Genomic DNA, 17,067 nt, shown 5'->3' with positions numbered 1-17,067 from the left:
TTTTCTTAGTCTCATCCTATTCTATATTTCACTTGCATCAACTTAGATTATAACATGGGATTTTGTCATTTCACCTTGGCCAGTGACCGTAGGCTAGATAGAAGGGCTAAATATGATAGATGGCTGATTCAAGACTAAAATTATCTTGGTGTACTATAATGTAGAACTGAAACCAATAAGGCAATATTATAGTGGTATAGATATTAAATATAGTACTTCTATTAAAAAATCGGTTTTACAAGGACAGAGTTGTCACATAAGTTAGACAGGCTCAATATAATCTGAGTGTTTTGTGGCTGGTAAAAATAAGACAGTTTCATAATGCTTTCATAAAATAGAGTATGCAGGTTGTGGAAGGTAATAGTACTATTAGTTGGTTGAATAACTTTTGCAGTATTGCTTTCAGTTCTCAGACACATTTAAAAAAGGACAAACAGAAAACAAAGGATCATCTAAAGAAGTTAGAGGGTATGTGAAATATTGGGAGACCTTGCAGTTGAAAGAACACTTCGTAGGGGAGTAAGAAATTTTCCTGGACCCTTCTAGGTCCTTTCAGCTGGTCTAAAAATTAAATTGACAGGAGACAGATCAACAGAAAAAAGTTAAAGTTAATAACACATATACATGGGAGAAACCCGGGAAAACTGAGTAACTTGCCAAAATGGCCAAAGCTACCACCTTAAATACCATCTAAGACACTTAAAGACAAAAGAGGACGGTTGGGGGTAGTGGTTTGAGACTTCAAAGGGGAGGAAGGCAATTCACATGGAGATGGAAAAGCAAATGTTTGGTAAACAAATGTTTGCCATGCCTTGCAAAGACAATGAGCGATGGAGAGGACTTTGATCAAATGGGCCTTGCTAGGTTCCTTCCTGTCTACCACACCTAGTTCATATTATACTATAATTCTCTGTGGCGATAACTCCTTCCTGAAAAAGGCCTTCTGTCTTCAATTCTTTTAGGCAGTTAGTTAGTTAGGGGGAAGGTCAAAGTTTCTTCCTGAGTCTTTTGTTCTTAAAAATAATCAGCCCAAAATAATCCTGAAGACAAAGAGACACATTTTGGGGTGGAAAATTTTGTTCCTCTTCACCCTGAACATTTTAAATGTTTGCAATCTGAAGAAGGGAAACCTTAGAGAAGATAAAATGACTGTATTTAAATATTTGAAGAAATGTAATGGGGATCAGATTGTAGGTTTTGTTCTCTGTGCTCTGAAACAGAATGTCTGAAGTTACAGCTCTCCAGATATGAAATGGGTTGTTTCTGAGTCATGAGTGACACCCTGATAGTGTTTCCCTGGTAGTGTCATCTTAGGCTAGATACCATTTGTCAGGGATTCTATAGAAGAAGAATATGAGTAAGTTAACTCTGAGTCTCCCTCAACTCTAAAATTTCCTGAATCTGTTTGTGAACCTGCGTAATTACAAAGCTGTGTTCTAGAGCACACTTGACAGTGAAATTTGCAATCTCTGTTAAAAACTTTAAAAGTAAACATTCTTAAACCATTAAAATAGATACAGTAGGTGGTTAAGAAAAACAAAGTATGTGGAAACAAAAATGATGAATAATTCATGTCTTAATTATTAAAGGCATCCAGGATACTTAAAAAATATTTCATTGTATTTATTGCATCAGAAAATGTTATTTCATTGAAATGCAATGTTTTTACTTTTAGGTTTTCACTTCCAGTTACTGCAACAGCAGAAAACTGCATTCTTACTATTTACCCATATATGGCGACTCATCTTGATAAGCAAAATATTATTTTAAAGGCTGGTAAGTTACATATGACTATGGTCTCTTTAACTCTTCCTGTATATGTTCTTGTTATCTGAAGCCAACATCTAGAAATAAAGTGTCTTTCTAATAAAGAAAGAAAGAAAATTAACAGGTGTCTATTAAACTCCTACCCTTGCCAGCAGCTGTCTTTAGCATTGAGAGTAGAATATGGCAGTGTCTCTTAATTCTGGAAGTCACTATCTAGTGAAAGGTACATGAATAAATTAATACAAAAGATTGAATGCAGGCTCTGTCTATGAGTCGATTGAAGTGTTGGGAATGTGGAGGTGGTGCAGAGGCTAATGCAGATTGATGTTGGGGGTCTGGGATGACACTATAAAAGAGATGACCTTTGTGTAGAGCTTGACAAATGATGATCTTGAACAGGATGATGTGGGCAAAGGGCAATATAGCAAGCATGGGGGTGTGATGGGAGACATAAGGCAGGCAGTGTAGGTACAGGGCCGCACCACTGCATTGTTTATTCTGTTATGGTTGGAACTTTCTGTGGTTTTTGAGTATCAGTGATTTAGAAAAGGAGCAATTGTTGGGATGTGAGATGAATTAAAGCGGGGAAGAGAGTGGTCAGTAGACCCATTGGGAGTTGCTGCAGGGAAAATGGTGAGAGAAGCTAAGAAAAATAGAAGAGAAGCTGCTGAGCACGGAGAGATTTGAAATGCAAGATACAGAGGAGAATCGATAGTGTAGATCTCAGAGGAGGAGGAAGGGTGGAGAGTGGGAAAAAATTCCATCTGTGTAGATTGTCAACCCCTGAAGTTTCAGTGTTGAATTGGAGGTCTTTTCTGTGTTTTTAACCAGTTTTCTCATATTCTCCACCTGCTTCTCCAAATGTTTAGCACTCCTGTAAAACCTATTCAATTCTGTTCTGCCTCAGTCTCAGGGGATTGACCTTTTCTTTAACTTTCAGAAGAAATAGAGACCATCAGGCAGGAGCACTCTGAACTTCCAAATACAAAGCATGCATTGGAATCATCATCTCTCTTGTCACAAAGCTGGAAGACAAGACTCTCTCCTGCCTTAGGCCACTCCTTTATCTGAATCCCACTATCCAGGGACCTTGCTTAATCAACTAACCTGGCTTACTCTTGCCCTTCAACTCCTGCCTCCCTCTTAGCTGCTTTGGGGGAGTGTGCCAGATGACACCAGGGAGGAGAGGAGACTATATCCTCTCAGTGGACAGGCTTGTTCCAAAAGAGGAAAAAGGGTGAATTTAGGCAATTGCAATGCCTTAGCTCCCTTTAACAGGAAGGAAAGGTCAGGGATGAGGAAGAAATGTTTGTCTATCATGCTGCTGTTATTTCACTACTGAGCAGCCGTTTACAGTGTTGAACCACCCCCCGCCCCCGCCCCTCTCTTTCTCATCATACTTTCTCTGGGCTTCCACTTACCATCCTTCTCTGAGTCTTTTCTCAACTTTCTAACTGTCCCTTCTGAGCACATATATATTACAAATTTTGTAGACATTCTCAAAATTTAAAAGATTTTTCTGATGAATCCTGATGTTATATTTTTATATTCTTCTAATATACTAGGGAGGGGAAGATGTCAGATAACACAACATAATAGAAAGGGAAGTGGATGAAAAGTCACAGGACATGGGTGGAAATTCTATTTTGTGTTCTAACCTCACCGTTTTGCCATATGATTTTCTCTTCAATTCTCAGATCCTCAAACATCTATTACTAAACAAAATGTCCATGGCGAGCGAGTAGCAGGATACCAACAATATCTATTTATCTATTTCAAAAGGCTTTTGTGAGGACTCATAGACTGTAAATAACTAGGAAGTATTATATTTCATTATTATTGCTATTATATGTATATATATATAACACATATATATGAAGTTTTATATATATAACTGTTATTATTGCTTTACTACTCTTTTGTATTTTTCACAATATCCTCCCAGAAGATGAGGAATCACTATACAAAATATTGCTATCTCTTTAAAGGAAAAGGAAAAGAATGAAATCTTTATGTTCATGCGATTGTTTAAGTGTAAAGTTTTCTGGTTAAAAATAATGCATGCATTTGGGTAAATACTATAGAAAGACATCGTGATTCTTAAATGTTCTAAAATATCTTTAGAAATATGTATAATAATAATTTATATTATATATTTGGTGCTTCCCAGGGATGCAGTGCTCTGCTAAGTGCCTTCTATTTGTTATTTCATGTAGTCCTCTCAACGACTTTGCGTTTGAAACTCTTGTTCATCTCACTTTACAGATTAAGGAACTGAGTCGTAGAGAGGTGGAGCAGCTTGCTCCAGGGAATTCTAACCAAATTTGTGAGACTTAGAGCCTACATACTTAGCTACTGTGTTCTAGAGTATGATATATTCAATAAAGGTGAAATCTTAAAATATATTAAGTATATCCAAAAGGAAAGCAGTATGTTTTACTTGTTATAATTAAAATACTCAATAGCAAACTATTGTATGAATCACTGGCTTTAGTTGAAGGGTACAGATGTGAGTTTGTACCCCACTAGGAGTTTTTTATCACTTGATGGTGAATTGAAAAGATACTGCCTAATGCATCCACAATGAATCATTCCATCATTGAGTTCTCTAACGCCCACTTCTATGAAGTCTGTAGTGGTGTAGCATTCTGGAGATGTGCACATCTACTGGGTAAAGGTTCTCTGGCAAATTCTGAATGGCTTTGTTTTGAAAGAGTGGAAGAAACTTAGTATATACCAGCTTATTTATATGTGTTATTGCCTGTAAAGTAGTCCTCACAAGAAACTCATGAGCTTAGAACCTTTGGTTTCATTTTGTGGATAAAAATACATATTTCAGAGGTCTTGTGTAACACTCATGGTTTAACAGCTCAGGAGTTGTGGTGCCAAGCTTTCAAATTAGATCTTTCTAATTGCACAGGCCATGCCTTTCTGATCGAACTACATTATGAATATGTGTATATGTGTGTGAGTGTGTGTATGTATATACACATAAGTGGATAGGTAGATAGATAGACAGATAGATAGATAGATAGATAGACAGATAGATAGATAGATAGATAGATAGATAGATAGATAATCTGGCCTTAGGTCAGGGCTACTGCCTTTTCTTGGTCAACAGTGCCTTTGGTTGGGTTTGGATTACCACAGTGGCAAACTCTAGTATATATACAGCAACTCTAACTGGAATAGAGATTGAAAGCTGTGCAAAATGGTCTCAGCTCATAACCAAGCAGGGATTTCATTTCAGAAAAATAACTAGGAAGAAACTACTTTTTTAAAGTGATGCTCTTCTTATATTCAATTTTGAGCACCATATGTAATAATTCCCAAAATTTTGTTCTGTCTCTTATTTATGCTGAAGTTGGGCATTGTTCATTCTCCTGAAATGTTGATATACCATAACAATTGCCTTATCAAATAAAGTTCATTCAATTCAGAAAACCATATCACCCTTCATGTTATTTTTTTTCTTAATTGACATCTTATTTCATGTATAATGGACATTTAGACTTTTTTCTTTTATTTGGTACTGTATGTATATATATACATACTTATAATGTGCATTCATATATATGAAATTATGAAATTTAGGTTAAATTATTTGAGAGTGAATTCACAAATGCTTATTTGACCTTTTGTGACCCGATGTGTCCTTTGTAGATCGAGATGCCAGTCCCGTGAAAACTAGAGACACTGTTGTGCTTTCCTGTCGAGAAGCTGAATTACCTTCTCCTATTCGTACTAAATTTGGTGGTGCTGAGCCTGCAAGGAAAAAATTATTTGTTGGTATGTGGCAAATATATAATGACCACTCAAACTCAGTCCATAACATGATCTGTTTAATATTATTTAATTAAAAACTTCAACTTTTTCAGGGAATAAGAAAGCCATGAATAAAACCATGAATTTGCCATTAGTTTTAAGTGGCTCCTCTGCTTTGGGAGTGCTCTCCAGTGATCTAGAACAGCGATTCTTGAATGTTTTTGGTTCGTGGCATTCTTAGTGTGAGTACTTTTCCCCTGGGCCAAAAGATGTAGCAAGCAGTTCCATTTATTAAGTGGTTTGGTCCAAAAACCTAAGGATAGTAGTTCGTGTCACATCCAACACGTGTTGAAGTGATATTTAACTAAAATGTTGAATATCTGGCAGAGCCTCTGTGAATTTTCTGGGACATTGCAGGTACCCTCTGTCCACAGTTTGGGAACTGCCTAGCTAGGGTTTTATCTCCTAGTTAGCTAGGTGGATCCAATGTCACCTACCTTAGAAAGAGATGAACACAGATAAATATGTGAATTTGATATTATTTGCAACTAACTATTCAAATATTCCTTTCTCTGGATATGGATAATGTTGAAAAATTTCCTTTTTATTTAATAGAGCAAACCAAATTAAATATTGTGAGGTTTTTAAATGAGTGTGTACTTATGCCATTACATAGGCAGGTATTTTTGAAAGAAACATTATAAAATCATTTTATATTCTTGAAAATTTCTGTAACTTGAAAATGTTTTGTTTTATTGAAGTGTTTCACTTGGATAGAGAGTCATTTTGAATCTGAAACCACTATTTTGTTTCTATAAATTTTTCAGCTAAGGTTTAATGCTGTCTAACAAGTAAAGCTGAACAATTGTCAAAATATTTCACATTTCCATTTGGGGGAATGTTTTCACATACCATCATGGCAGGAAGAAAATGTAATAGTTTTCTTTATTGAAATTCCTCTATTTTTAAAGTATTTCTGTTGGGTATTTGAAAATAAATCTATTTTCTTTATTTTAAGATAGAGTAAATTGATAGAATTTCTTTGAAAGCATAGAGTGATTTCTATGATTTATATACATAGAATGATTTGTATATATAGAAGATATGTATACAAATAAATGAGCTCTATTTGTATACATACAAAGAGCAAGAGCTGACAGAGTGTTTTTCTCTATGGTCAAGTAACCCTTTTTTACAACCAAATGTGAATTTTAGGAATGGAAACAATACATGAAAGATCGAACTTGGGCAAAAGTGGAACATCAAAGAAAGAAGGCAATAGACGTATGGAAAAGGAGGAGAAAAATGAGGATTTCTTTTTTCCTGAAGCAGGAACACAGGCCTACCACTTCTTTCAGAAGGTTGTAAATGCAGCTCAGACCTGGTTCAGTCTCTTCGGCTGGGCTGAAGGACCCCATTCTCTTTCTATTCCAGAAACTGTAAGAAGGTGATGCTTGCATGTTTCTCTAAATCCCTTGTTTTGTATCATATAATAAAATATAGTCTATTTATTGGGGTTGTTTTAAGTGAAATACAATATTAAATAATTTCTTCAAAACTGGTAAATTATGAGGTTATTCAGAAAAGCAAAATGATGCAAATATAAACTCTCTAGTATACATGTACTGTATTTCTTTGAAATATCTGGTGGTTTTAGGCAAGCGCTGAAAATCTCTGAAGCTCAGTTTCCTCATCTGTGAAATGAGAAAGTGTCAACTATGGGTAGGAAAAGCCCTTTTAAACTTGAAAGATTTGGAAACTCCACTTGTCTATATAAATGAAATAGCAGGCCTAGATCTGGAGTATAGTCAGGTAGACAGTAGTGTTAGAGAACAGAGAGCACACATCTCCTCTTTGACGATACGTTTGCCTCACTCTGCCATGTGTTGTTTTATTACTCAGCATGTCTAAAATAGTTAAACTGCATTGCTTGTATCAAGTCACTTAATTCTGTGTTAATTTAAAGAGGAATTTAGGCATCTCCCTTGTTATAATGTTGCTGGTGTAGTGATTCTCAGAGCTTTCTACCTCCTTTCTCAGCCCTGGGGTAACTTGCTGGCACCGTGGGGGTGAGTACTGATCTCTGTACCTGGAAGGGCTATATTAGAATTTTTGCATCTATATTCAGGAGCGAGCTAGGTTATGCGAAGTCTATAGTTTTCCTATGAGCTAACTTTTTCAGTTTTTTAACTAACAGGACAACATCAGCTTCATGGAATGAATGAGCTAATATGTCATCTTTGTGTATGTTGAGGGAAATGAAGGCAGCAGATACCCTGAACATTTACAGGTTTTATCATAAAAATCATCTGATGCCAGGGAATTTTTTAGAAAAGTTATTCTGTTATAACTTTTCAGTTTTCAGCTTTGCTGTTTATTCTACTGAAAATTTCATGTATTTTGAATAAGTTTTAATGATTTATTTTCAGTTTAGGAGAAACCATTGGGCATTTAAAATTCGTTATCTAACAGTTGTGACTAGCAGTGTTATTGTTTATGTGTTTATAGTCTTTTCCTCTTTGATAATTTTAATTTTATTTTTTCCTGATAATATATTAGCAGTTTACTTTTTTGTCTCGTATAATGAATAAATTCTTGGATTAATTTATCCATTTCTTTGTGTTTCTAAATCACTTAATTCTGATTTTTGCTTTATCATTTACTTTTTCTGTAACTCCGATTATATGTTTAATTATTTTCAGGTCTATAAACTTATCTCTTTATTCCACATTGGATGCGTCCCAGAATTTTTGCTGTTAAGCATTCTCATTTTTGTTGTTTTTTATAGAGGCTGTGATTTTAATTTTTATTTTCTATATTTTTTTACTATACTAACGATTGCTAATTTGTTGTATAATATGTTGTTTCATTCACTTGTCATTATTTACTTGCTCACTCACATTAATTGTTGGGCATTTACTTATGTTATTTTTTCTATTTTTTTTATTGAGATTATGATGGTTTACAACCTTTTGAAATTTCAGTTGTACGTTATTATTTGTCAGTCATATTATAGGTGCACCACTTCACCCTTTGTGCCCACCTGCCACCCCCCTTCCTCCTGGTAACCACTAATCTGTTCTCTTTGTCCATGTGTTTGTTTATCTTCCACATATGAGTGGAATCATACAGAGTTTGTCTTTCTCTTTCTGAGTCTCCCTTTAGAGTGATGGTGGACCTGCTTGACTGATCCTTTATATCCCTCTCAATTGTGCCTTATGTTTTCATCTTTTTCTATATTTTGCTTTCTTATACTTGCAGCTCTCCTTCACTTCCTCTTCCAGTCTTTTATAAAAATTTTAAATTGGTATTTATAGTTTTGTTCTCCAAGAACTCTGTTATTCTTTAATTATTTCATCCCTCCTCCCCCCCTCCCTCCCCTGCTTTCTTCCATCCATCTTTCCTTCTTTCCTTCCTTCTGTCTTTTTCTTTCACAGTAGCATCCTGTTTTTGTGTTATGGATGCATGCCATCTCAACTATCTCTTCCATATGCAGTACTTCTATTCATCATCATGATTACTGTACCACAGGTCACTTCATCCCTCTGTATCTGCCAGCTCTAAACCTGACACCTCTCTTATGTTCCTCTAGGAAAAATGGCTTCCTTTTCTCCTGTAGCCCACTGCTATGCAGTCCCTCATTTTGATTTATTCCTCAATACAATTCCATCCATTCTCTGTCACTCAGCTGGTAAATAGCAGAGCCAGGATTTGAACCCAAGCATTCTACTCCAGAGCTCGTACTTTTAAGCCTCACATTACTTGCCAATTTTAGGGGGATCACATTAAGATTTAGGAAACTAATGCTTGCAAGACATGAACTCTACCACTCCATTCCAGGCGTTTTTGTCTTTGGCTTTAGGCTGAACACTATAAGTACCCGTGGTTAGGTACATCAGTTCAAGAAGACTAAGAATATAGTAGTCTAGAACTGAGGAGAGGTATGGAATCCTAATGTTTGTAGGCTAAATCTAGGATTTCAGACGAAGTGAAGCTTAAAGTCCTGGGTAAGCCATGAACTCTAGTGCAGCCCTGCATGTTAACAGGGAAAGTGGAATTTGTCTGGCCTTGTATGCAGTAACTCCCAGCTGGAGAGTCATCCACTACGGGATGTATTACCTGGAAAACTGGAATTCGTTGTGAATATCAACAAGTTTTTCTTTCTTTCCAACATTATTGAACATTTTTTGACGTATTTATGGATCACCTTCTTGAACCTGAAGATAGGGGTTGTTGGTAATGCTGCCTTATTGGTTTGTTATCTCAGGAAATTTGACTCTTTACAAACACCAATTTGCAGCAGCAGGGCAATATGATCCTTTTCATTGGTTGATTTAAGAGATATTCAAGTGGATTAGCAGAAACCAAAGAAATTGCTTAAGAGGATTGCCTATTTATTGATTATTAGTCTTCAGTTTTCAATGTTTGAAATATTTTTCAGTGTTTTCAATTCTTAGAGGCTCTTAGATGTTATTTATTTTCAGCCACCTCCCCAAGTAACCAAAAGATGGAAAGATACGCATATCAGTGCTAGTCCAAGCTTCCACTCCAGCATGTACCTCACTCCAGCTGCCACACACCAAGAGCACATCCAGAAATGCCAGCCAGGAAGCTTATGGGGGAAGGTTCCAATTGTTCCAAAGCTAGATATTCCATCCCAGAAGGTCTCATTTAGTACAAGTATATAGAATCTGACAGAAAATCAAATTAATCAGTGGAATGTCCTACCATTTGTAATGAGGGCCTACAAAATAAAATATTTTCTCTAGGCTTTCATTTCCTCATTTGTAAAGATGAGGAGATAATGACAATAATTACCTTATAGGATTATTGTGATATTTAACTTATATTAGAACAGAGCTTAGGACATAGTAAGTGTTCAATAAATGTTAGCTATTAAGTTTAATTAGGATTATGTTTAAAGTGTTATGTATTTCTGACTTCATGAGTCATATTCACCAGCTCTTCTTCTGTTTGGCAGTGGAAGGTAAATTTAAAACCCACTTTTTCCAAGCACTTACCCAAATAATATATCATTAATAATATTTTTCCTTCCTTTGCAATATTTCCTCCCTGCTGATATACAAACTTTTGATATAAATATATATATATATATATTTATATATATATAACATGCTTTTCTCTTTGCAATTTTGAGCTGCTGGCAAGCTCACTGATAAACTTAATAACGTAAACATAAAAGTGTCTTCTCCATTTCTGGGCTGCCTGCCCACCATGTCCAACAAAGTCACAAAAACGTGTCTTTAGATTGAAACAAAGAGTTAAAATGCAAGTGGTTATAATAACTGGTTAGAGTTGACTTCCTTGAATTCTTTCACTTCTCCACATTACTGTAAGAATAATAAAACATTTTACAACTTGTATTTTCAAAATAGTTTCCTTCCTTAACCATTTTACTACTTGCTTGCTGGTGATAGTGGTAAGTGGTGGGTGATTTCTTTATCTGGAAAGATAGATCATAAATACACTGAGCTTTTGCTTGTGTATATTTTCAATCTCCAAAGTAGGGGGACTCTCACAATTGAAAAAGAAACTTGAAATCATTTGATTTCTTAATGCTTAAACAAGAGGAGAAAGAATATGGTTAAAAATTATCAAGCTTTTAGTTAATACAAAGTCTACATTTGTAGGATATGCATACATATAGATATTAAAGAAAAGACTGTGTAGTTTTTAACATAATTTGTGCTCCCAGTGGGCAATTCAGTTATTGACTAACAGTGTCGCCTTTTCCTCTAACAAACCTCTCCACACTGATTTTAACTAGCTGATTTCGGACAATCTTCATTTCCGAGAGGAACTTGGACCCAAGCTGTTTCTTCTTGGTTTTTTAAGTCATGAACTAAAACACACATAGAGAATGGTTCACAAACCAAGTGCTACTCCTCAATTTACTCCTAGAGCAAACCATTGTGCAGACATCATTTTGCCAGCACCCCAGAAACTTTTGTGACCCTCACAACACTACCAAATCTCTACAATTGAAAGGAAACTACTAGCCTGACTTTTAGGGTAATCATTTTCTTGCTCTTTTTTTTTTTTTTAAGTTTTATCACCCAAGCATAGATCTGTGAACTCCAGAGTTTAAGGTTTCTTTGAATTTTAATAATTTTTATTGTTATGTAACCTACAGACAGAATTATAACTATGTGAACACACAAGTGTAGCCACCACTTAGGCCAAGAAGTAGAGCATTGCTAACATCCCTAAATCCCCTCCACCTCCTCCATCCCCATCTGCCTCTCAAGGAGGCAACCGTTATCCTGAATTCTAACACGAGATTAGTTTTGTCTGTTTTTGAACTTTATATACTAAGAATCATAGAGTTTGCATTTTTTTGTGTGTCTGGATTTTTTTGCTCAATATTATGTTCACGTGATTCATATATATTTGCATTTAGGAGTAGTTTATTTTTTAATGCTGCACACTAGGCCATAGTATGAATATTCTGCAATTTATTCATTTTCCTTTTGATAGACATTTCGTTGGCTGCCAGATTTTTCTATTATGAATAATGCTACTATAAAAATTTTAGCACATGTCTTTTGGTATAGATACTTCTGAAAGGCATATATGTAAGAGTAAAATTGCTGGATCATAAGATAGAAATAGGATCACCTTTAGGAGGTACTTCCAAACAATTTTCCAAGGTGCTTGTACCAATTTCCACTCTTACAGGTCATGTATGAAAGTTCCAGTTTCTCTGTATTCTAAGAAATATTTAATATTGTCAATCTTTTCAATATTAGCTCTTTCTGGTATGTGTGGTTTGAATTGACATCTTACTGCTATCGGCATTAAGAAAATTTTTCCATGTTCTTTGTCATTTGGAAATGCTGTATCATAAAGAGCCTGTTTATGTTTTCTCCTCATTTTAAAAAAATGGATTCTCTTTTTTCCATATTTATTTGTAGCAAGTTTTCGAATTTTGTATGTGAATTTATTGTTGGTTGTATGTATTACAAATATCTTTTCTTTAATTTTAACGTAGTCTAATTTTTGAATATTTGCCTTAATGGTTATTGCTTTTGTCTGCCCTTTAAGAGATCTTTCTGTCCCTGAGAGGTGAAGATATCCTCTTTTGCTATTCCTGGAAGTTTCGTTGTTTTGTCTTTCATGTTTGATAGTCAGTCCTCCTGAAATTTACTTTTGTGTATGTTGTGAAATAAAGGTCAAAGTATATTTTATTTTTCCCTATTTCTGAAAATATGAATATCCGATTGACTCAATAGCACTTAGGGAAAAGACCATCCTTCCTCCTCCCTTTTCACTCTACAGTGCCTCCTTTCTCATAAGTCAAGTATTTGTATAGTTGTGAATCTGTGTAGTATATTCCTTTGATCAATTTGTATACTTTTGCATCAATACCAAGTTGTCCTAAGTTCTATTACTTTATAGTTCTTGATATCTACTTGTATAAATACTCAAAGTTTGTTAGTCTACAATATTCTCTTAGGTAATTATGCCATTTGCATTTCTATATAAATATTAGAATCACTTATAAATATCTACCGAAAAGAAAAAAGTCACCTTGCCAGTATTTTGATTGTGATTGAACCTTGTCTATGGTAAATTTAGAAGGAAATGACATCTTTACAATATTGCCTTAGTAGAAAAGGACAGAGCTTATATCTTCTCTTATTTAGGTCATTTAAATTTTATCTTAGTGATGATTTAGTTTTCAGTTATTGTTCTTGCACATATTTTGGTAGATTTATCCCTAGTTATTTAGTATTTTTTGAAGTTTTGGCAAAAGGCCCCTTTTTTTTCAATTTTATTTTGTTTTTCTATATGCCATGTATAAATAATGTTAATTATCATATTCTGACATCTATCCAACTGTGTTTTTATGGTGCTTTACTAATTCTAATTCATCTGTAGGTATTTTTTTGTGTTTTCTAAAGACATGTCATCTGCAAATAATCGCTTTCTTTCTTTTTCAATTCTTACATCTTTGATTTCTTTTTCTTGCCTTATTACATTTGCTGGGATCTCTAGTTATATATTAAGTAGTAGGCATCCTCCTCTTAATCTCAATCTTGAGAAAACCTTTCAACATTTTTCATTAAGTATGAGGTTCACTCTGTGCTTTTTATAGAAACCCTTTATCAGTCTATGAAGTTTTTTTATTTCTAGTTATGTTTTGATTCTGAAAAAATATAATTTTTAAACTATAAATTTTCTTCTAAATTTGGCTTTATCTGAATTGGATTTTTTTTTTAAAGATTGGCACCTGCGCTAACATCTGTTGCCAATCTGTTTTTTTCTTCTCCCCAAAGGCACCCTCCCCCTCCCAACCCCGTACATAGTTGTATATTCTAGTTGTAAGTGCCTCTGGTTGTGCTATGTGGGACACCACCTCAACACGACCTGATGAGCAGTGCCTTGTTTGCACCCAGGATCTGAACCAGTGAAACCCTGGGCTGCCAAAGCAGAGCACGCAAACTTAAACACTCAACCACAGGGCTGGCCCCTGAATTGCATATTTTTATATGTAATGTATTATTTTCATCCCATTCATATTTTTTCTAATTTCCAATGCCATTTTTTTTTTGAGGAAGACTGGCCCTGAGCTAACATCCATGCCCATCTTCCTCTACTTTATATGTGGGACTCCTGCCACAGCATGGCTTGCCAAGTGGTGCCATGTCCGCACCCGGGATCCGAACTGGTGAACCCCGGGCTGCCGAAACCGAACATGCGAACTTAACCACTGTGCAACCGGGCCAGCCCCAATGCCATTTATTTTAAAAAGGTTATTTAGAAGCTTATATTTGGTGATTTTGTTATTGATAGTCAGTGTAATTTCATTGAGGTCCGAGACCATCCTCTTTGAAATTTTTTGACATTTGTTTATTGGCCAGCATTTATATAGTTTTTGTAAACATTTCAACTTGAAAATGTTTTGTATTTTGTAGTTATGGAAAGCTATCTTCCATGTTTGTACATTAAACCTTGTTTGGTTATTATACTCTTTAATATATGTGCTTACTGATTTTTAAATTACCAGTTGCTAGCATGAAGTCATTAAAATCTCTACTTATATTTGTGTATTTGTCTGTTCCTTTTTAATTTCATCAATTTTGCTTTATACATTTGGAGGCTGTTACCAAGTGCATTCAAATGAACAACTGTAACACCTTCATGGTGTACTGAAACTTTTATGCATATGGAATGTCTGTCTTTATACTTAGTAATGCTTTGTGCCTTAAATTCTAAGCTGCCTTATATTAATGTAGATACATTACTTCTAGTTAATATTTACATAACTTTTTTTGTATCTTTTTCATAAATCTTTTTGTTTCCTATGTTTTTGGTTATGTCTTTTTGTATACCCTATCTTTAGCTTGTTTCGTGTTATTCTTTGAATCTTTGTCTTTTCATTCAAGTTTATGGTTCACATAAATTTAATATAATTACTGTAAATATGAATTTAAATCTATAATGTTTTTAAGTTCTTCTATTTTTCTGTCTACTCCACATTCTCTCTCTCCTTTTTTGCCTTCTCTTAGATTGATTAAATATTCTTTTCTTATTTCGTGATTTATCCCTGGCTAGCTTAGAAGTTAATGTGTTTTTCTTGTTTTCTTGATGAGTGACATTACAGCATATAAGAAGTCTTGTACTAATTAATAATTTTATCTTCTTCCCTCGTGTTGCAAGGACTTATGATATTTTAACTTTATTTTCTTGTCTCCTGACATATGCCATTGTTGTTGTGTATTGTAATTATGTATATACCTGAGATATTATTATTGTTTAACCAGTCAATATTTGCTCATACATTTGCCAGTTTCATTATTCTTCATTCTTTTTGTATCTTTGATCTTCTGTGTAAGATTATTTTCTTCCTTTCAAGTAATTCTCTTTAGATCTTTTATTTAAGGTCAATTGGTAACAAATTTTTCTAGTTTGTTTCCAAAAATAGCTGTATTTTTTCACTTTTATTCTGATTGTATAGTTTTGTTTGGTATAGGATTCTACATTGGCAGTTATTTTCTTTCAGCATATTTAAGTTGTATTATTCACTTTTGTCTTCTACTTTTTCTGTTAAGAAATCATCTGATATCCTTATTTTTACTGATTTGAAGGTATTATCTTTTTTTTGTAGCACCTTTAAGATTTTCTCTTTATATTTGGTTTTCAGCAGCTTCACTCTGATGTGGTGAGAAAAGTATTCTTTGTAGCTATTCTTATTTGGGTTCATAGTTATTCTTTAATCTGTGGTTTTATTTTTTATTGTCAATTTTGGAAAGTTCTCAACAAACATTTTTTCAAATTATGTGACTCCTGCATTCTTTCGGACTCCTCTCCTTTGCTCACTCTTGTGTATTTTCCATCCTTTTGTCCCTCTCTATTGCAGTATAGATACTTTCCTATGGCCTGTCTTCCCATGCATTAATTCTCTCTTTGCTTGATTTAATCTGCTGTGAAGCTTATCCGTTGCTCTCTTAGTTTTACTTACTGAACTTGTTTATTTCTAAATTTTCCATTGGTCATTTTTTATATAATTTATAGTTCAATGACAAAATTTTCAATCTTAAACATACTACATACAGTTACTTCAAAATCTTTATCTTACAACCATAATATCTGGGTCCCCTGTGTATCTGTTTATATTGTTTATTGTTTCTTTCCATTTGTATTCATCTTGTTGCTTTTTATCCTTCTTATTTAGTCATTGTCTGGTTATGTTTTAATTCTCTTTAGACTATTTATCTTTTTCATAATTTTTTGTAGACATATTTTAAGGCCCATGATGGTGTGAATTTTCTCCATGAAATATTTAAATATTTGTTTGCTTCTTTGGTAACTTCAGGATATACTAACTCTATTATATATATTACTTATGAGAAAGATGAGGAACAGAAAGGTCAAGTAACTTCCGTAAAATTACACAGTAAGAGGAAGAGCCAGAATTTGAGCAATGGTCATCAAACCCTTACCTAAATCAATGTACTTTCTCCTGTAATATGTGAGACAGACCTACTAGCTACCAAACTGGAGAACTCCCATTCAAAATGGCCCGTTGGGCACATTTTATTTGTCAGTCTAAGCTACTGATACATTTGTGACTCTGATTGCCAGCAAACAAATAGTATAGTATTAGATATTGGATAAACTGTAGACAGCAAAGATTGGTTGGAATTTTTTACTCCATTTAAAAATTAACATGCATCATAACTTGGTGCAGGATCTATCAGGAAATAGAGATTGCATTGTCTTGTTTAAAGAACAGACAAATATATGGAAACAATAGATCTCTGGACTTTATCTTTAAAATGAGAATCCCTACTCATGTGGCCAATGTGCAGGATGTGCCCTTCTAAGTATTAAAATACAAATATTGAGAAAATGTGTGTAAATTTGTCTTTGCATATACATGTGTGATGAACATTTGAAATCTGTCTTAGGAACTATTATAGGCATTATCATCTCCAGTTTATAGTGTACAAAACTGAGTTCAATGAGTTTAACTTGTCATACTCAGGCAGCTAGTAGGTGATGGGTCCA

At 34.4% G+C, this 17,067-nt stretch overlaps 1 protein-coding gene across 2 annotated transcripts in view; it reads left to right on the top strand.

Annotated features, from left to right (window-relative positions):
• CFAP47 (cilia and flagella associated protein 47) overlaps positions 1 to 17,067 on the top strand; it is a 431,185-nt gene that overhangs the window by 142,678 nt on the left and 271,440 nt on the right. For both annotated transcript variants that reach the window (XM_046672810.1, XM_046672809.1), the window contains exons 27-29: positions 1,676 to 1,776; positions 5,431 to 5,556; positions 6,748 to 6,979. In XM_046672810.1, the coding sequence (XP_046528766.1) occupies positions 1,676 to 1,776; positions 5,431 to 5,556; positions 6,748 to 6,979 (459 nt within the window). The remainder of the gene's footprint in view (positions 1 to 1,675; positions 1,777 to 5,430; positions 5,557 to 6,747; positions 6,980 to 17,067) is intronic.

Source organism: Equus quagga, chromosome 10 (genome assembly GCF_021613505.1).
Source record: "Equus quagga isolate Etosha38 chromosome 10, UCLA_HA_Equagga_1.0, whole genome shotgun sequence".
Lineage (NCBI taxonomy): Eukaryota > Metazoa > Chordata > Mammalia > Perissodactyla > Equidae > Equus > Equus quagga.
Note: the sequence above shows the minus strand (reverse complement) of the source record. Positions and strands in the feature narration are given on the sequence as shown.